The sequence below is a fragment of the Neomonachus schauinslandi genome, chromosome 16, assembly GCF_002201575.2.
Source record: "Neomonachus schauinslandi chromosome 16, ASM220157v2, whole genome shotgun sequence".
NCBI lineage: Eukaryota > Metazoa > Chordata > Mammalia > Carnivora > Phocidae > Neomonachus > Neomonachus schauinslandi.
In genome coordinates, this window is record NC_058418.1 from 57313146 (window position 1) to 57333953 (window position 20808).

Consider the following 20808-nt stretch of genomic DNA (forward strand, 5'->3'; position numbering starts at 1 on the left):
GACCGCCAGGCCTGAGTGGCCAATCGCAACAGCCTCCTGCAGTGAACATTCAGCCCCAGTACGTAAGAACCTCCAAGGACTCCCATCTGAAATCTCCAATCGCGGCTCTTCCCATCAAGCAGCAGAACAGCACATGCCCAGGGAGGCAGACACGCACCTGAGGCTCCTCTCCTGCCACTCACACCACGACAGACTCACCCGACCTCACGGCAGCACAGTGGCAAGTAAGGGGGTGCCAACCAGGGGAAGATGGCCACACCGACCCAGGTCCACCGCCACCTTCCCCGAATCATGCAGCACGTGGGCGCCGACTGTCCCTAAGTTGGGTCATTCAGGATCCTTGTGGGGACCTGTGTTATCAAACCCCCAGCTGCCCTCAGGCTTCCAACCACAACCTCAGCCTTTCTGAATCCTCCCCTGCAATGAATTACCGGCTAGAAGCTGCCCGGATGGGCTGGTTGCCCGCTCTGCCCTCAGGCACGCCCCCTGGGGCTGGCTTGCACAGCCTCTGCACACTCGCCTACTGAACTGGAAACCAAAACTGGCCACAGTTCCACTAAGTGGGAAATAAGACGTATGCTGGATGCCCGGCTGTGCAGGTGACAAGCCCCCACCGAGACCACTGCCGAGCCCTTCGGCCCCACAGGTCCGTGGGGCACCGCCTGATGCCAGAGCCAGGGACCCACGTGAACACAGCCAACAGCCACGGCTCGCAGGAACCATGGAGAGACCCACACTCCACAGGCAGGTTCCACCGTCTGGGTTCGAGACCGGTTTTTCATCAGAAAGGCTCATCTTCAATCTGAGTGGGCTGTACACACAACGGGGGGCCTCGGGCGGAGCGACCTTAGAGTGAGCCTCAGGCTCGGGCGAAACGTGGCGCACGGCAGCCGCACGCCCCGCGGGCCTTCACTCCGTTCTCACCGAGGCTTCCCGGCCGCGGCTACCACCATGCAGGAGCAGCATGCCTGGCACAGGACACACAGTGACGGCCACAAGGGGGTGGGGGTGACAGCGCTTGGAGGCTCGGTCCTGTGGAGGACACGAAAACTGGGACCGCGCCTCAGGGCCTACTAGAAGGATGTGGGAGGTAGCCATGGTGTGTCCGACAGCCAGCCGGACGGGACCCACCTTCTTGGCTTGCCTCCTTCCCAAGTCGGGAGCTGGGAAGAACCTCCTAGAAGGTCTGCCTTTTAGGGACCATGCCCCAGAGCTTATCAATTCTACAATTCTGGGAAGCAAAGGAAGGTCAAAGTTGCCAAAGGTACTGAAGCTAGAGCAATAGGGATTTTTTATTTTTTAAAAAAAGGCCAGTCAGGGAGAAATTCATCAAGAAAACATGTTTCATGGGACATCTCACGTTGGTCTCTACATGAAGGCACCACGAAGCTGCCCCCTTCGCTGGGGTCCCTTGCCCCCGGCACGAGGGCTCAGCACAGTCCACCCAGCAAGGGCGAGCAACAGGGAGGGGGACCGCTGGCCTGCCTCCCCAGTGAAGCCGCCCCCCCACGGGAGGTGAACGTGGTGACAGCTCTCTGCAGGCTGGAGGCAGAGCTGCAGCTAATTCTTGGGGGTGTACGTGCATTTGGGGCTCTGTTCTTCAGGAGACACTAGATCAGCAGAGACCTTACAGTGGGTCCCCAAATGCAGGCGTCTCTGGGACACCGGCACAGCACCCACAGAAGCGTGTGTGCTCAGACCCCCGCCGTGGAGGATCCCAAGGGACCCCGGTCTCCAAAGTGCATTCCCTCCATGGGGGTGACTTCCAGAAAGCTGCCCTGTTCCCCGCAAAGGGGCTCCAAGGCCATCTGTGCCACCACTCTGCTGCTTGCGCCCTCCCAAGAACAACGCCTGTGCACGCTGCGCAAGTCGGGGAACGCAGGGCTGTCCCGGATGCGGCCCCGCCCAATTCTGGGGCAGGTTCTGAGACCAGAGCGTGGGCAGGAGGTGGGCTGGGGGTGCAGACAAACGGCCTGTGTGGAACTGGACGCAGCGAAGGTCTTGACTCTAAAGCTGGACAGAGGCCGGGGCTGCCAAGCCGCCGTTCCCTCCCGGCCCGCATCGCTGACCCCCTGCACTGATGCACAAACGTGTCAGAGGGGAAATGCTTTTGTCCAAACTCCAAGCAGGTTAGCGGAGAAACGGCACTTCAGTCCAGGGTCCTGGCCCAGCATCCTGGACCCCCCCGGGCCTCCGTTTGTGCACACACGGCCCCACACCCAGGCTGCCCTCGCCCCAGGCCCCTGCCAGCCTGCAGCCGCTTCCACTCGCCTCCAGCTGGCACGGCCCACACACAGTCCCTCCTAGCAGCCCCCAGGGTCGCTCAGCCTGTCCCTTGAAAACCGCCGGCAGGCCAAGGACAAACCCAATTTCTCCACTTGAGTTGTTCACAAAACTCTGCAGCCCGCCCTCTCAATCAGTCCCGTTCCAGTTCTTTCTTTCTTTCTTTCTTTTTGTAAGACGTGCTCAGTCAGCCTTCCCACGAGCTCCGAACGAGGACACACGCAAACGTCACACACTCTGTACAAAGAGTCTTGGGGTGGCTGGGCCGAGACTCCTACAAGGTGGGTGTTCTGGTCAGAAGGCCGAATCTCCAAAGTGCATGCTGCTTCCTTTCCCAGGTGCCAGGTCCAGGGCCCCGGGAACTGCCCCGCAAGAAAGTGGCCCATCAGGAGGTCAGGGACTGGATGTTCTTGAGCATCTCCTCGAAGGCCTGTGGGGACGGCGCCTCTGCATTCCGGAAGGTGGCCTGCACCCTGCTGTACAGGCTGAAGGATTTCAGCTCCAGCCAGATGAACCCGAAACGGTCCTCGTCGAACAGGATGAAGACCCCAGGGGTGCGCTCAGGGCTGGTGAAGCCATGGCCGGCGATGAGGCCTGTGCCGTAAAAACTGTGCGAAGACAAGAGGGAAAGCGCAGGGAGGACAGTGAGAGGGGCCAGAAGGAGCGCGCTAGGCCCCGTCCCACCCCATCAGCCCCCTGCCGCAGCACCCCCACACCACAGGCCAGCCCTCCTCCCTGCCAGCAGGAAGCAGCAAGTCACGGCGCCTGAGAGAGGCCATCACCTGGACCACCAAGCAACTCTTAAGTGCCCAGTGCGCAGAGCCGCGGGCCCACGGTCAGGCTCACCCTGCTGACCGCCGCTCTCCACCAGCTCATCCAGCTAAAGAAAGAGGGTCTCGGGCAGCCCCACTGCGTAATTCTGTCCCGAAGTACACCTTCATAAAGCTGGCTCAGGTAACCAAAATCTGAATTCCCAGGACAGTTATGTCAGTACGTGAACAACTCAAATATAATCAATAAAGACTTATTGGCACCCAACCGTCGTGAGCTCAGAAGGCAGAACTTTCAAATACCCGTAAAGGCCAAGTTTCAAGTTTCGAGAGCAATGTGAGACTGAGATGCATTTACGTCTTTCTTGCCAAGAAATTGGTGCTCATATAGATAATGAGGAGCCGCGGGCTGGCCTGATCTCCCAGCACACAGAACGGCGCCCGGCACCCAGCCCTCCATCCACCACGCCGAGGCTCCCCTGGGCAGGAGGGGGAGAGCAGGCCTATGCATGAGGGCGAGCGGTTCGTGGGATTCTCAGGTGGGGAAACTGGCCCCAGAACCCACAGGGAGGCAAAGTGATGCCCACCGAGCTTAGTACCGGAGGCAGCCATGTTCTGCACCCTCACTGGGGCAAGGCCTCGCAGACACACAAACCAAACAGGGAAGGGACCACAGCACGCCCCTCCCAGGTCACAGAGACCGATGTGTGGCACGCCCCATGCCTCCACCGCAGGGCTGGCCTGAGAGCGCCCGACTGAGGCCACTGGGCTCTCGGCTAGCCACAAGACACTGCGGGCTGTCGAGTTTCATAAGGACGACAGAGCCCTTCTCTCTTACGACCACTAAAAAGCTCACAACAGTTGAAATCATACTGGAACACCATTTATATATCTCCTCTCAGGAAACCCGCATTCAGCCACTTTTGTGATAATTGTGTAACATAAAGGAAAATGGAATGGATTTCCCCTACGTGAGATAAAAGAAGAATACGTGCATTGATCTCTGCCCCGGTGCCTGGCACAGGGCTCCTGAAACCCCAGTAAATTCCTAAGGGATAAGAACACTAGCAGGTGACCAGCCAGGAACAGAAGCTTGGAATCCTGAGCGGCCCCGCCATTCTCCAGACGAGAGAGGAGCTGGAAATGGAGCTAATGATGGACCATGCCTCTGTGAGGAAGCCTCCATAATATCCCAAAGTATGGGGTTCAGGGAGCCCCCAGGTGGGGGACACCCACGTACACTCCACTTCCCAGGGGCTGGAAGCTAGTGCGCTCAGGACCCTACGCCTTTCTTCATGTGGCTGCCCACCTGCGTCCTTTCTCACTCCTTCAACAAAATGGTAAACGTAGTGTCTCCCTGAGTTCTGGGAGCTGCCCCAGCCCATTAATCAAACCTGAGGAGGAGGTCGTGGGAACCCCCGACCTATAGCTGGTCGGTCAGAAGCACGGTTGGGACTGGTGCCTAAGAGGACAGAGGCAGTCTTGCCGGGTCTGACGCCGTCTCTGGGGGGGGGGGGGGGGGCGGTGTCAGGACTGAGTCCAGTGGCCGGACACCAAGCCGGTGTCGTGGAGGACTGCGTGCTGGTGTGGGGGGCACCACCCCAACGGGCACTCGGTACTCAGAACCAGTTTACCCGCCAAGCCCACACAGACACCTAAAGCCTCCCTCGGGAGCTCAGAGCCCCGCCCACATTTCTTCTACGCGTGAAGTGCCAATCAGACGGCCGCCACCGGCCCAAGACAGCAGTCAGCCCGGAAGTCAAGGAAAACAGACCTTTCCACGTAACTGGACAGACATGCAGGCCAGGCAGCTGTGATGCCGAGAGACAGACAGGTCATCCCCTCAAAGGTGCCCTAGGACAACTGTGCAGGAGAACCAACTGCACTGATGGAATATTCTAGACCTACACTGTGCAATACACGTGTGGCTGCTGGCACCGGAAATGTGGCCAGTGGGACGGAAGACCCAAGTCTGTGGCTTCATTCATTCTGGTTCATTGACACCTAGGAAGCCCTGAAGTGTAGCGGGCTGGGGCGGGGGGGCCTGAGTGGCTGAGGGCAGTGACCCGAGACAAAGCCGTAAGGACAGCCGTCAAGCAAAGAGCAAGCCGGCCCTGGGGCAGGAGTGCGCTGCCAGCCCTCTGCGCACACTTTCTGAGCCGGCAGAGAAACCACAGGAAGACACAGACAGCTGACACTGGACGGTGCTCAGCAGGGGCCGGAGGGAGACCCCCAACAGGCGTGGACTCAAGCCGGCTTCTAGGGGGACAAAGGCAGAAGAGCCCCCTCCTTACCAGCTGCTTTCAACGCCACCTGCAGAGTCACCTGTCTACCTTGCACCTGACTGGCGAGGCGACAGAAGGCACTAGGAAGGGGGCCTCATGCCTGGCGGTTCTAATAAGCCCCCTCGGAGGCTCCCCAGGGGGGAGGGGTCGGAAGCCTCCAAACTCCGTGCAGCCCAGGGAAGGGCGCTGTCCGCACGGGCCCAAGCTGGGACTCAGACGGAGTTGTCAGGGGCTCCCCGCCAGGTGCAGGGAGCCCCCACGCTGGCCGGCGCTGAGCCCGGCCCCCACAGCCCGTCTCCACGCAGGTGGGGAGGCAGGACTCCCCAGAAGGCCTGTCGCGGCCCACGCTGGCATTCTTACCACATCCTGCAGGTGCGGGGATAGTCCTCGTTCCTCGAGCTCACGCCCACAGGCAACACAAACGGCTGCCCCTGCCCGCACTGGGCGGGCTGCTCAGGGGCAGGCGCAGCCGCAGCCGCAGCCGCAGCCTCTCCGTCCCCAGGCTCCCCGACCTTCTCGGCAGGCAGCTCCACACTGGGCTGGGCAGAGCCCCGCTGGGGCTCCCGGGGGCTCTGCCGGCCGCGGCCCCCACCGTCCTCGAGCCCGTTCTCCTGCTGCTGTTGTTCCTGGCGCACCTGCTCCCGGACCTCCAGGACGATGCGGGAGAGCTCATTGAAGTTGCGGAGGCTCTCCACATCAGGCAGCTGGATGCGGTGCATGAGGTCGATCTCGACGGTCTGCTGCCCAGCAGGGATGTTGGGGTCACCCTGAGGAGCGAGCGTGCGGCCATCAGCAGAGACACACCACTCTGTGTGGTTTCCTGCCTAGATCACACCTCTGGCCCAATGAGCTCACTCCAGCATTCCCACTGACGTAGCAGCATCCCTTCTGAAGAATATTTTAGAAGCCCTTAAAAAATATGTGCCTACAGCAGGCACCCCCATCTGTGAAGGGATCTTCGAAAATAGGGGCTAACAGCACCTGAGTGACCTCGAGACATGCACAGACACCCGGCATAGCGGCTCATGTGCACTTGAGCCCTCCAGGTATAAAAACCTCCCCATTCTAGAACACTGGGGCTTCGAGAAGGGCACAGACCCTCCCAGGGCCAGGCGGCAGGGCCAGACCTGAATGCCAGCCCAAACCTGTCTGCCTGGAACACAAACGCTCCTGACCCTGAACCTGGGAGACCCTCCAGGCCCTGCAGCTCCACCAGGGGCTCCAGTGCTGGGCTCTGCACACAAGGAGCCTTCCCAGAGCACAGGGACCCTGGCCAATCGAGGTCCAAGAGTACAGCTCCATGAGAACAAAGAAGAGGCACTGTTCCCCAGGACACTTCAGTGCATCTGGCAGAAACACACCCCAACTATGCAAATGACCGGTGAGCACAGTGTGGACGGTGCCCCTGCAGCAGGCCCAATGGCCAACTGGTTCGAGACCCCCATTCAGCTCAACAACCCTCTGACTGTGTTCCCAGAGCACACATCGGGAGCCTGTGTAATAATGCAGGAGGTCTCCGCACCTCAAAGCCACCGGAGGACCTCCTGGAGCCACATACCCAGGCCCCTCCCCCACTGAATCAGCATCTCTAAGGCCCAGCATCAGGGTTTCTTCAACAGCCCCAGGGGTTCAGTGTGTGGCCAGGACTGAGAGCCATGGGTAAAGCCACCTTGGAAATGCTCCAAATCCCCTGGAGGTCTTGTGAAATACAAATCCTAGTTCAATGGGTCTGGGTGGGGCCTGACAGTCTGCATTCCCAGCAAACTCCCCAGCGCAGGGGTGTCACAGGCCCAGAGTCCACTGTGAGTAGCTGGGGTGCAGCCCGAGTCAGGCTACCACACAGCCAATCAGACTGAGTTCACAGAGCGGGGCCCGCCAGGGTAGCACCCGGACTCACCGTGATCTTCGTGCCCCTGGCACGCTTCCCATGGAAGCTGAGCATGACGATCTCCAGGCCGTGGCTGCCGTAGGTGCCTTTGAAGAGGCCGGGTCTGATGAGGTCATCCGGGTGGCTGGGCGGGAGGTAGATGCGGCGGTAGGTCAGGCAGTTGCTGTGGGGGGAAGGGGCGGCATGAGAGCAGCTCGGCGGGCAGGCCAAAGTACAGAGCTCACTCACCTCCCTGCCGTGTGAGGGATGGCAGACAGGGCAGGGTAGCCTAGAACAGCCGGGCTGAGCTTCCTGCCAGGCCAGCGGGGAGCGGGGGCACCCCACATTCCTGAGCCACAATCACCCCTCCTCAAAACACTTGCAAGGCACATCTCACACCTTCTCTGGAATTCCAACAGGGCTGAACAGGGGCGCACGTTCGCTCTACCAGCACCACAAGGGAACTGGGGCAGGGAGCACTCTCCAAAGACAAGGGGATGCTGCCCCTGCTCCGTCACCCTGGCACAGGAACCCCAGAGACCGCGAAAGGGATGCTCACTGCACAAGGGACTATTTAAATGCGTCATGGGGACAGGGCGTGGGGCGGAGGCCAAGGCAGGAAGAGCAGCTAAGAGAGGAAGTGTCCCCCAGCAGATGTGGGGATACCACCCTGAGGCTCCAGCACACAGGCCAGGCTCGTGATGATAAATCAGACAGAAAATAGACACCAAGGTAGGGCAGCGGAGGGGGCAGGGACAGAGGAGGGACAGAGACTGTGCTCACAGTACCCACAGAGGGGACTGTACTTACTCGTACTGACTGGTGTAGATAAACTTCATCAGGATGAGCTCCTGCATGTGCTCGTGGAAAATGTCCTCCAGTGTCCGCCCCCATTCTTCCCTCAGCCACGTTCGGAATTCCTTCCAAGAGAGCACAGGTCATGAAAACTACCACGACGCGCATGGAGGACTGCTCGCTGTGGCGCTAAGTGGATAAAAGCAGCACTCTTGGGGCACCCGGGTGGCTCAGTCAGTTAAGCGTCTGCCTTCGGCTCAGGTCATGATCCCAGGGTCCTGGGATCGAGCCCCGCATCGGGCTCCCTGCTCAGTGGGGAGTCTCCTTCTCTCTCTCTCTCTCTCTCCCCCTCTGCCTGCCTCTCTGCCTACTTGTGCTCTCTCTCCATCAAAATAAATAAATAAAATCTTTAAAAAAATTTTTAAAAAGCAGCACTCTTACAGCTGGGGTGATGCCCTGGGCACAGCAGTGCTGGAGTCCCAGCGGGGTGGACAAGATGGAGATGAAGACTGGGCAAGGGGAGGGGGCCGCCACACTTTGGTCTCCGAGTCCCTGACCTCCTTCCTGTGAAGCTCAGCCACCAAAGGAAAGTAAAGGGCTCTGGTCCCCACTTTCCCAGAGCACACAGGCACAGACTTCAACATGCAACAACAGGGACCGTGGGGTCCCTTCAGCCCGTGTCCAGAGCTCCCTAGGTAGCAGCCACATGAGCCTCACTTCTGTGGCCACCAACGGGACATGCGGTGTCTACACCGAGCCTGGTTCTGGGGCTTCTAGGAAAGCAGGAGCACAGCAGGACTCCTGTGGCTAACTCCTGTGCTGGTCACGTTGGCCAGAACTGCCTTCTGCTACTGCCGAAGAAGAACAAGACAGGTATGGCCGGGAGGGGGGCTGGGGCAGGGAGGTGCCCTCATAGTTATGTTACACGTTCAGAAAGTTCATTTGTGAAAAGGGAGCTTTTATAAACACTGCGTCCTCAAAGCTCAGTCATTCATTATGGGATCAAACAATGTGAAGGACAGTTAGTGCTTAATAGCTTGATTCTGCACATTTAACCAAATTAATCCATCGCTCTGAGTTCCTAGCTCAATATACTGTTTCTAATGACCATGCAGAGTTAGTTCTACAAACAGAAACAAAAGCAATTTAACCACAACAACAAACCAAGAGAGCTATAATCTTTCAGTTACTTTCCTATGTTCCCGCCCAAACTCTGGCCACGCACAGAAACCCCTCACTGCAGTGACAAGCACACAGCTACAAGGCCACAAGCTCATTACGCACAAATCAACTGGAAGTTTCTACACCAGCGGCACAGAGTTGGAAAATGAAAAATTTTAAGTCCTATTTCTAGCAGCCTCAGACAACATGTGACTTGGGAATACGTATTAGAAAGTGCGTGCAGGACCCCTACTCTGACAGCCACAGGACTGCCGGAAGGAAACGGAGACACCTCCATGATACAGGCGCCCGTGGACCAGAGGACCAAGTACCAAGCCAGCAATTCTCTCCAAAGGCATCTATGGATTCAATGCCATGGCAGTCCCAGGCCCACCAGGGTCTCTGTACAAACCGATAAGCCGATTCTGAAATTCACGTGGAGCTGGAAAGGACCGACAATGTCCAAAGCAATCTTGCAAAAGAACAGGGCTGGAGGAACTGCACCAGTTCATGGTGTGACTTACTATAAAGCTGCAGTAATCAAGACAGTAGTACAAACATCGGGGTCAACAAATACACCACCGGAATGAAACGGAGAGCCCAGAAACAGACCCATTCATCTAGTCAGCTGCTTTCCGACAAATACATCCAATCCACCCAATGGGAAGTGGAAAAGTCTCTTCCACAAATGATGCTCCAACGACTGGACATCCATATGGAGAAAAGGACCACGATCCCTGCCTCACACCACACACAAGAAATAATTCGAGATGGGCCACAGACCCAAACACAACGTGAAGCTACCAAACTTCTGAAGAGGAGACTCTGCAGCTTAGGGATAGGCAAAGTCTTTTAAGACACAGACAACAATAATCACAAAAGAAAAAACTTGACAAATTAGACTTCACCTCAAAACCTTCCACTTCAATGGAGTAAGGCCCTAAAAAATCAAACAGATAACGAAGAGATAAAAATGGAAGTGAGCTAATGTAACAAGTAGGGATTTTATGTTACCACGGTGAGTAATCAGACTTAAGCTAAATACCATGAGACTGACTCGTAAGGAGTCATAATCTTATTTACTTTGCATGAAAAGGTCAGAGTCGTTAGAAATACCAACCAGACCCAATTACTCAGAACAAACACCTTTGAGATACGTTCATTATGAAATTATCTCATGAGCTATGCATACACAAGGAGAAACACAGGGGACCAGAACATACACGACAAGAATAGTATTTACCCAGGGCTTGCTCACAGGTGCTGGCATTCTGTGATCATCCCCTCCATTTGCATACCAGTCCAGGAGAAGGGTGCTCACACCCTTCCTGTTCTATGGAGATGTGGGCTCACAGAGTTTGAGAAACCTTCCCCAAGTCACCCAGCTAGTAAGCAGCAGGATCAGAGCTACTCCTGAGCCCACGTGCTAAGGGGCCTGGTTTCCACCCGGGCCAAGAGGAAGGCGGGCAGGAGCAAAGGAGGCAGGGGGCTCACCCACCCTGGTGGGTGGTAAATGAGGACCAGCAAACTAACAACACATAACAAGAATCTGGAACAGGGCCTTTTACCTGGCAATCCCATTTCTGTATGATCCAAAAACCAGGGAAGGTTTTTGCACAGAGTTCCGGCAGTAACACCTGGAGGCTCTCAGCCTGGCGCTAAGGCACTCACACGCCCTGCCCTACTCAGTCCTCCAACCCCCGCAGGGGTCCACATTTCACAGATGAGGACTGAGGCTCTCAGAGAACAAGTCACCCAAGCGGAAGGTCAGGAGGGGGAGCACAAACCCTATGTCTGACCGCAGGAGAGCAGTTACGCTCAGGCAATCACCCTATGGATGACGGATGGAACAGTGCTTTAAAAATAAAGATTAAAAGAATTCTAATGAGCCTGGAAAATATTTCTGGAAGAGCTAAAAAGCTTAAAAAAAAAAAAAAAGACCCAAATTAGATGGAGTTAGATCCCAGTTACATAAACAAAATTCGGAGAACAAGAAGGGATGACGGAGGACGGGTGTGGGGGCTGCTCCTGGGTGGGGCTCCCATGACTGCGTGTTTGATGGTGAGAAGATATCATTTCAGTACATGAGACAAAGAAACAAAAGCAACTTGTGTCCAGTCAAGAAGTCTGCATGACCAAGTGCAGAGCACACCCTGAGTGGGGCCAGCAGAAGCCCATGGCCTGGTCAGGAGGGACAAGGGACGCCCACAGCATCGCAGTGGTGGGGCCTGGCCGTCCTCTCTCCTTCCTCTCTTCCCTGTCTCTGCTCCTCCTCATAGGCCCCGGTTCTCCAGAAGCCTCAGGCTGGGGGGCTGGACAGGCACGGGGGGCGGGGGGGGGGGGCAGGGAAGATGGCAGCTGGGCCTTGCCATCATCTGTGAAGGAGGCCAGGGGAGACGAGTCTGGGTAGGCCTGAGGGCCTGCCCTGCTCACAGGAACCCAGGAGAGGTGCTGCAATGTGCAAAGCACACCGGTCACCTGGAGGCGTTGTGAGGGGCAGGCCGAGGCCACCACAGCCTGAGACATCAGATCACACCACGGCAGTCTGGACTTGGCATTCAAAGGTGGACATGGTGGCAGAAACCCCGGGACCGGAGCTGGGTGTGAGCAGTGGAAGGGCTGGTGAGCAAGATGCAGTGCATCAGCCAGACACCTGCTGCAGGGCGGCTGTGGCCTTCACAGGGGAATGACGGGAGACTCACTGGTTCCTTCATGGGCAGCACTTCTCAGAGAGCACGGCCTGCAGAGGGGGACCGCCAGGGCATCCCCCACAAGCTCTCAGAATGCCACACAGGGTGGAGGACAGTGCAGCACCAGGCCAGCCCCTGGGGGCATGAGAGGATCCCCTGCCCAGGAGACCGCGCACCGCCCTGTTCCCCTGCTAGCCCTGTTGGCCGCCAGGAGCCCTCCGTCCCCTGTGGTCCCAGAATTTTAAATGCCCATCAGCTACCAGAGCACAGGACAGCCAGAGTGCACAGCTCAGCCTTTCACCTCGGTGTGCAGAGCTATCAGGAACATGGCAATGTCCCCCCACAGCCTGTCCTCTCTCCCTGGGGCCTGAAGCCATTCCCTGGGTCTGAAAGACTCCATGAGAAAGTGAAGACATTTCTGGCTGACTCCTGAACCGGCAGGAGACCCTGTCCCCACACGGCTGAGGGGACAGACAGGGGATGGACAGAGAGAAAAGCAGGCGAGAGAGGGACAAGTGACTGCGGGGCCACACAGCAAGTTCTCCAGAACTCTGCTCTGCCCGGTGGCACCGCGTCTCCCCGATGGGCTCGGCAGGGGAAGACAGACACCTCTGACTACATAAAAATTAAAAACAAGAAAACTCCTGGAAAAAAAATATACCATAAATCAAACTAAAAGACAAAAACATGAAGAAAAATACTTGCAACCACACCTGAAAGACTGATTTTCTAATATGAAAAAAAAGCTCCTACAAATCAACTAGAAACATACCAGCACCAGAGAGAGCAGTGAGGATGTTTACTAACAAACATGTCACAGAAAAGCAGCCCCGGGGAGCCCTTAGCCAGGCCCCTAACCTCAGCCTTGGGCACAGTCGTGGTCACAGAAATGCAAACTGACACCCCAGTCCCGAGACCAGCAAAGCTTTACTCCCACCCAGCGTGCACATGTTCTTAGAGTTTCCACAAAGGACTTGTGTTAGTACTTTCATAATCAGAAAAAATACGACTCCACTTCAAAATCACACAGGCGCGGCTTACAAGACCTTTTTCTGATCCCAGCATACGTATTTCCAGAAATTCACTATCTGGCCTTTTTAAGGTTCACAGCTGAGGAGTTTCTATTCTCAGAAAACACATTGACCTTCTTCACTGAAATGCAGACTGGAGCACTCACCTGTACGTTGTGTGTGTGACTGTATGTGCCCAGGCTTCGACAACGGTGTTGTGAATGAAAAATGCACCGTCACCTTCACAGGCCGTGTATGTGAGAAAACAGGGCCTCGTCTACCTCCAAAGGACTCCCGCGAGCACCTGTGTGCACTCTTCAGACGCAGACATGCGTGCGTATGAATTTACCTTACACCTCCCCGCAATTCTCTGGCTAACAGGGAAGCTGTCAGACTCAGAACTTGAGAAATACACAGCCATTAAATAAATGTAAGTTCAATGAGCATCCTACATTTTAAAAGTTCAAGGTTTTCTTAAGAATGTTCTGAAACAGCAGTATGACTTGGATCCTCAGAAAAGGAAAACTCAAAGGCAATGTGAAAGTATCCGTGCAAATAAAAGGAAGTGCTAAGAAGCTCGGGGTGTGGCTCAGAGCCAGGCCTCCACGCTGCGCTGCCAAGACCTGGAAATCTCAGCCACTAGGCCCGTCTGTGGGGAGAACACAGAGGCTCCAAAAAAGCCCCCTGGTCTCCATGCAAACTCACATCCAAGAAGAAATCTCCAGCAGCACACGGACACTCCCGCCAAAGGGGCGAAAGAGAGCAGATCAGAGGGAACGATTTCTCTGGGGCTCGTTCACTCCGAGGGCCGGCAGGGAATGAAAGCCTGCGAGCATGGACACGAACAAGGACATCCTGACGGGAAAGCCAGACGCACACATCGGGATGAGCCGGGGAGACGGCCCCTCTTTGGGGGCTCACTGGCGATGTCAAACCATTCAACCCCATCACAGCCGCGCCATGGGAACAGAAGGCGTATGGGCTCACCTCCTGCCTCCCGCCAGACATCCTGTGGTGGTCAGTCTGGTTGCACTTGGTGGAGAACTCGTCCTTCTTCACAATCTTGAGCATTCGCCACAAAGGAGAGGGGAGCGTGTCAGTCATGGGTGGCACGATCAACCTCTCCCGCACCGACATACCCCACATGTGTACAGAAGCCCAAGATGCCACCGTATCTTGGCCAGTCCAAAGAAGGGACCTCAGAGCCACCCTGCGCACGCACTTCCTTCTCAGGGGAAGGTGCATGTGCGTCTTCCCAGGAGGACATCTTACAGCAGGAAAAGGGGCTGTGCTTTCGTCGTGTGTTAGGGAACACACGTGCTGATTGGGGTGGCTGTCTGCCAAACCACTATCAGAGAGCAGCGTGTCTTACTCCAAGTTTATATTCTTGCAAAGAGGAAACCAGGGAGCAGTGAGGAATCACGACAAAAACAACGAGTTCCAACTGAACGCAGAATCCCTGGGGGGTCCCAGCAAGAGAGTCTCTGAAGGGCACATCACTAACGCACCCCGGAGTGGGGCTGAGCCCCCGCTTCCTCCCGTGCTCACTGCTCGGTGTGGACACAGGTCTGCAGCTGGAACACCACAGCCACTCAGCCAGCACCCCACCCCGGCGGCCACTGGGACCGGGGCGGACAAAGGAGCCCTAGCCCCTTGCCTGCACACGGCTGCCACGCCTCAGGGACCCCCGAGCGCTCACCTGAATGTGGCCGTTGTGGGGCCCTCTGTGGCCATACATGCACTCCACCGTGGCAGACTTTCTCTCCATCAGGTGGACTCTGAACAGGGGCTTGAATCGCATTGGGTCGTCCACATGAGGGTCATGGGGAGGCAGGTACATCCAGCCAATGATGAACAAGCCATCCACCTGCAGGGAGGAGAAAGGGCACAAGTCGACACAAGGCTCAGGATGAGGTGCCGAGGGAGAAGGTCCCCAACCTACCCTGTCCGCAAGAACCACCCTCGTCCTCACACAGCAGCCCCACTGACTCTCGGGGCCAGGGAACATCGCGGCGCCCCCATCTAGCGCACCACAACGAGCATGGCCCATCTACCAAGTGCTTGTTAATTAGAAGTAGTTATTGATTGTAAACAGGGTGACTGTCGTTAGTAACACTGCATCAACACTGAGATTTTTTTTTTTAAGATTTTATTTATTTATTTGACAGAGAGACACAGCGAGAGAGGGAACACAAGCAGGGGGAGCGGGAGAGGGAGAAGCAGGCTTCCCGAGGAGCAGGGAGCCTGATGTGGGGCTCGATCCCAGGACCCTGGGATCATGACCTGAGCTGAAGGCAGATGCTTTTTTTTTTTTTTTTTTTAAGATTTTATTTATTTACTTGAGATAGAGAAACAGAGAGCGAGAGAGGGAGGCAGAAGCAGGCTCCTCTCTGAGCAGGGAGCCTGATGCGGGGCTCGATCCCAGGACCCTGGGACCATGACCTGAGCCGAAGGCAGACGCTCAACGACTGAGCCACTCAGGCGCCCCAACACTGAGATCTTCTAAGAGAACAGAACTTAAATGTTTTCACCAAAAGAGAGAGAATCAAAATGTGAAGTGGTGGACATGCTAATCCTAGACGGCAGGAACCCTTGCACAAAGTGTACAAGTACCAATCACCGAGACGTACTTGTCATGCACCTTACAATCTTACCTGTGCACTATTCCTCAATAAACCTGGAAATAAAGGGATACATGCCTGCAGCATTATTTACAATAGCCAAGATATGGAAACAGCCCAAGTGCCCATCGACAGGTAGATGGATAAAGAAGATGTCGTGTGTATGTACCATGAACTACTACTCAGCCATCAGAAAGGATGAGATCATGCCATTTGCAACGACATAGATGGAGCTAGAGAGTATTATGCTAAGCAGAATAAGTCAAAGACAAATACATAGGATTTCACTCATACATGGAATTTAAGAAACAAAACAAACAAAAGCAGCAGAAACAGAAGGATAAATACAGAGAACAAAGAGATGGCTGCCAGGGTGAGGGGTATGGGCCATATGGCCGAAGGGGAGGGGGAGGGACAGGCTCCCAGTTGCGCGATGACTAGGTCACAGGAATAAGTCAGATGTGTTTGTGAGCACAGCGTCACAGACTGTCACCCAGCTGAAACTCACGTAGTTACCGTGTGTCAGCTACACTTCAGTAAAAATAAATTCTGACAGAAAAAATAAGTAGATTTTGTTTAAAAAGAGGAAGAAAAAAAAAAGGTAGTTCAACCTAAACCTAAAAGCAAGCCTTTTGGAGAGAAGGGCCAGCTCTGAAGGGGAGGGAAAGACCAGATGACGCTAGAAAGAAGCAGGAGGCCCCCAGTCGGCCCCTGACCCACCAGAAACGGGGGGCTGCTTCCGGCAGCAGAGACCTGCGAGGCACACAGACGCCACGTGAGGGCTGCTGCAGACTCAGTTCCAAGCAAGCCTCGTGCAAAGCAGCTCTGCGGCCCTCAGGGAGACGGATGTGGACCAGGCTTCAGGCCACATCGTGCGTCCCCACCACGTCTGTACGGCAGGGGAAGGACAAGGCCCACGTGCAGAGAAACACCCACATTCTTCAAAGATCCATATGGAAGTATTAACAGAGGAAACGGCACGGGCCTGGGATCTGCTTTAAATGCCTGAAAATCAGAAGCAAAGGGAGGAGGCAGGTGCCGTGGGCTTGCCGCCCTTGACAACGGAGGGCGACCACTCTGCCATCACTCTTCCAGTTCACGCAACGTGGTGGCGGACAGGTCGGAGTGACAAGGTGCCCGCGGCGGAGACGGGGTCAGAGCGACCAGGTGGCAGAGACGGGGTCGGAGCGACGAGGCGGCCGCGGCAGGGGGTTGGAGCGACGAGGCGGCCGCGGCGGAGACGGGGTCAGAGCGACGTGGTGGCCGCGGCGGAGATGGGGTCAGAGCGGGGAGTGGTCCCCAGGCACAGCACGCCGCACGTTTCCCGAGGCCAGAGGGCCAGCCCGTAGTCAGGGGAGCCTGGGTGCCCAGTGGCCGGCTCTGGCTCACACATTTCTGCGGCGATCCAATCCAATCCGACCCGATCCGACGAGGGCGAGCTGGCCCTGTTCTGTCATGGCTCCATTTTCCTCTAATTATCCCCTGCTTTCAGAAGCTGCAATTTTTTTTTTTTTTTAACTCTATTAGTCACTGCCAGTAAGAAAAACAATTATCACCCTCCCTGCCTAAAGCATGGAAGGCAGCCTGCCCACACGGGGAGCAGTCTGGCTTGTCCTGTGAGGAACATTCTAAATCCAAGGCTTTCCCCAGTGATGTTAAACATAAACATAAAGTGTGTTTCTTAACGGATGTTTCCACAGAATCATAAAGAACATGAAGCAATATTTATCCCTGTCCAAAACCCCACCTGGTCAGCAAAATACAGAGTAAAAGAGCACCCAGAGTCCCCGGGGGGCCCATGTGGGGCAAGCTCAGAAGGGCCCACACCAAGGCCCCGATGTGCCGTTTGAGAGATGTGCTCACGGCTGGTCCCGTGAGCTAGGGATTCCGGTCCTCCGAGGGTGTGTGCAACCAGGGCGGAAGCAAGATCAGAAAACCAGCGCTCCCCAAAGGGCACCAGACTTCATTCCCCGTGAAGGAGCAGCAGCAGCGACATGGGGGCCAGGCACCGAGACACCCCCCAGCCCCGGGGCTTCTGTGAAGAGAGCACATAGCAAGCTCGAGGACGGCCACACTACAGAGCCCCAGTAAAGTGCCACATCCTATGATACAGATGCCCGTAAAGCACTAAAAATGAGCAGCTACCTTTCAAAACATGACAGGCAAGGGACTGAACAGCATCTAAAAATGAGACCGCAAGACTTTTCTCCTGCCTAGAACCCAGGGGCTTACGCCAACCAGCCCCGCCTGCTGACACCAGCTGTCTGCACACACCACAGTTTAAATGCTGCCTGAAGACATCAGGGAACATGCACAGTGGCCCCAAGACGAGAACCGAGAGCCTAAAAACAAGGGATAGGCTTGAGGTGAGCCGAAGGGGGCAGGGCCTCCCACCCCTTTGCCCCAGGTCCCTGACCGCTGGTGGCTGGGCAGAGGGGCGGCAGGGTGCTGGAACCCCCAGGGCTGCCGCCGAGGCCAACGTGCTAGGGCAGGATCCCAAAGAAGCAGGCCCTACTGTGTGTACAGCTCTGCCCTTGAGGCACCTTCTGGATCCCAACCCGTGGGGGGCGGGAGACGGAGAAGCCAAGCAGAAGGTGGCTGCTAAGAGGCCAACCAGCCAGGAGAGGGATCAGCGGTATCCCTGGCCCGCTAGGGGAAATGCAGGCCCTGGAGAGCAGGAGGTGCCCGGAGGGGACACTCTGTGGACTGGGCCACCCGGGACGAGATCGGCCCTCACCACACCTGGTCAGGGCAAGGCGCTCTGCTGGCTGTGACCCCAGGCCAGAGGCCAGGCACCTTCGTGGGGGCAGCAGCATCCACGGCCACGCCCAAAAATCCCGAGGAAAAAGAGAGACTGTAAGCTGAACCAGAGATCACAGACTTTAAAGGAACTCTGACTGATATATTTAAGAAGGGACACAATAAGAAGGAAAACAAAGGTCACCAAAAAAAAAAAAAAAAAAAGAGGCCAGACTTACATCTTGGCCATAGTGGAGTAACGGGACTGCTGTGAGCCCCAAGGTGACCCCAGGCAACAGGCCACACAGGGCTGTGATCCCAGAGAAGAGAAGAGGTCACCCCTGCCATCCCCTGGATTCCTGCCAGAGGCACCTTCCAGACCCCGGGGCTCAGAGGGGGCCAGGCAGAACCGGGCAATGTTCTAACTTGAGCGAACAGAGATCAGAGCTCAAGGAGGCTGCCGGGGCTGGAGTAGAAAGGGGGGAGCCATGCGGAGACAGAGCCCAAGGGTCTGCCAAGGGGCCGGGTTCCAACCACTCACCGAGCCCAGTACAGGCTGGGCAGCGTGCTGACCATCCAGCTCCAAGCAGCCGGGGACGGGAGTCCTCAGGGAACCCCCAGGGCATGGAGGGAGAACCCCCAGCACTGGGACCTTAGACACAGAGCTACAGCACATCCCTAAGAGACCCAGTGGCCTTCAACGAACACCCTGTCCACCTGACCAGCCTGACCCCATTTGAGGGAAGGGACTCATCCATCTCGTCACTCCTTAACAACAATGTCCACCATCACAGGGAAAAGAGCAGGCGTGCAGGGGACAGGAAAACGGCAGACAGCCAGAGTCAGGAAGACAAGGAGGCTGAAACTAGAAATACTGTGGTCTCAGCAGCAGCCTGGCCAGGAGAGCCCCTCATGGGACCTCAGTCAGGCTGATGGCAGGACAGAGCGCCCGCCTCCAAGGCAGCCCCCACTCCCGCCGGGCAGGCTGTCCCCTCTGGTCCTCTTCTGCCGGCCCTGGCCCCCATGTTCCCCACACTGGTGACGGTTACCAGGACCACAGCTCTCAGTTCATCAGCCCTTCCGGCCTTCAGTGAGCCTCACACTCAGAAGGCGGAGGGCAGTGCTTCTGGGGCCTGGCCCTTGCGGTCTGTGTGATGAGGTGCCCATGATTAGATTCGGGTCAGGTATTTTTGGCAGGAGATCCAGAGAAGCGGGGCTGTGCGCTTCACATGAAACCAGGAGGGGCCTGAGGTCAGAGTCCTACCGCTAGTTAGTTAACATCGATCACTGGGATGGGCGCTGTTGGCCACATCTCTCCCCAGTAAGGCCCCTCTTCCACCCTGTAATCTTGATCGCTAAGTAACGGCCCCCAAAGAAGTCCACGTCCTAATCCCTGGAACCTGTGCACATCATCACCTTACACAGCAAAAAAAAGGATTTTACAGATGTGAAGTTGAAGATCTTCAGAGGATTCTGGCTCATCCAGGCAGGCCCTAAACACCATCACTTGTACCCCTCTAAGAGGGAGGGAGACAAAGGTCTGAGACACACAGAAGGGGAGAGGCCACACTGAGGATGGAGGCAGAGGTAGGAGGGGTGCGGCCACAGCCAAGGGCTGCCTGGGCCCTGCAGCTGGAAGAGGCAGAAGGACCCTTCTCTGGAGTCTTCAGAGGAAGCGTGGTGACTCTTGATCTCAGCCCAGGAGCACGTTCTGAGGACGTCAGGCACACTGGGGACGTCGGGCACACTGAGGACATCAGGAATACTGACTGAGGACGTCAGGAATACTAAGGATGTCGGGAACACTGACGGAGGACGTCAGGAATACTGAGGACGTCAGGCACAATGAAGATGTCAGGCTTCCATAAGAGTGAAAGAATACATTTCTGTTGTTTTATGCCACCCGGTTTGTGGTCACTGGTATGGCGGCCCCTGGAAGCTACAACAGTAAGTGATAAGGGATCTGTGGGGAGATGCTCTCTGATGCTGGAAATACGGTTTCCCCAAAAAGTGCCCACCGTTGGTGCTCCCACCCATCAAGGACACTGGCCTGACCCCAGTATTACTATGGTGGGTGAGAAAAGATTTAAAACCGGGGCCTCACAGCCCCACTTTCAGACTTGGCTCTGAGGCCCAGTCTGGTCCCAAGGCCGCCGGGGCCGCTGGGTGAGTCACTCTGACGCGGCTCCCCGGCGTGCCTCCCAGGCCGCTGAACTGTGTCTTCCTCGCAGGGCAAGCACTCACACACATCAGTGGAATGACAGAAGGCGCACAGGCAGAGTCACAGCCGGGGTGTGCCTAGGGCTCAGCGATGGGGCACCTGCTACAATTCCACGTGACCCTGAGGGCCAGAGGGTGAGTGTCCACGGTTCCCAGGGCTCCTCATTTAGAACAAACTAGTGCACAACCCAAAACTAGAGTGTCCCACAGGCGTGAGCACAAGGGCCCAAGGTGTCCAGGAGGCAGGGACCAGGCTATGGGAGGGAAGATGCCCTCGAGGCAACCAGTGGCTCATCACTACAAAGTCCAGGGACGCAGCGAGAAGGCTGAGAACCAGTTACCGAATAGCCTCTGGCCCCTAATGACA

General features: G+C 56.4%; 1 protein-coding gene across 2 annotated transcripts in view; it reads right to left on the reverse strand.

The window, feature by feature from the left end:
• Nucleotides 1-2456: 2456 nt before the first annotated feature.
• Nucleotides 2457-20808, reverse strand: part of FBXO31 (F-box protein 31) — a 40560-nt gene continuing 22208 nt past the window's right edge. For both annotated transcript variants that reach the window (XM_021705677.1, XM_021705678.1), the window contains 6 exons: nucleotides 14561-14728; nucleotides 13849-13923; nucleotides 8016-8125; nucleotides 7236-7389; nucleotides 5699-6105; nucleotides 2457-2891 (listed from right to left, as the gene is read on the reverse strand). In XM_021705677.1, the coding sequence (XP_021561352.1) occupies nucleotides 2669-2891; nucleotides 5699-6105; nucleotides 7236-7389; nucleotides 8016-8125; nucleotides 13849-13923; nucleotides 14561-14728 (1137 nt within the window). In that variant the 3' untranslated portion in view covers nucleotides 2457-2668. The remainder of the gene's footprint in view (nucleotides 2892-5698; nucleotides 6106-7235; nucleotides 7390-8015; nucleotides 8126-13848; nucleotides 13924-14560; nucleotides 14729-20808) is intronic.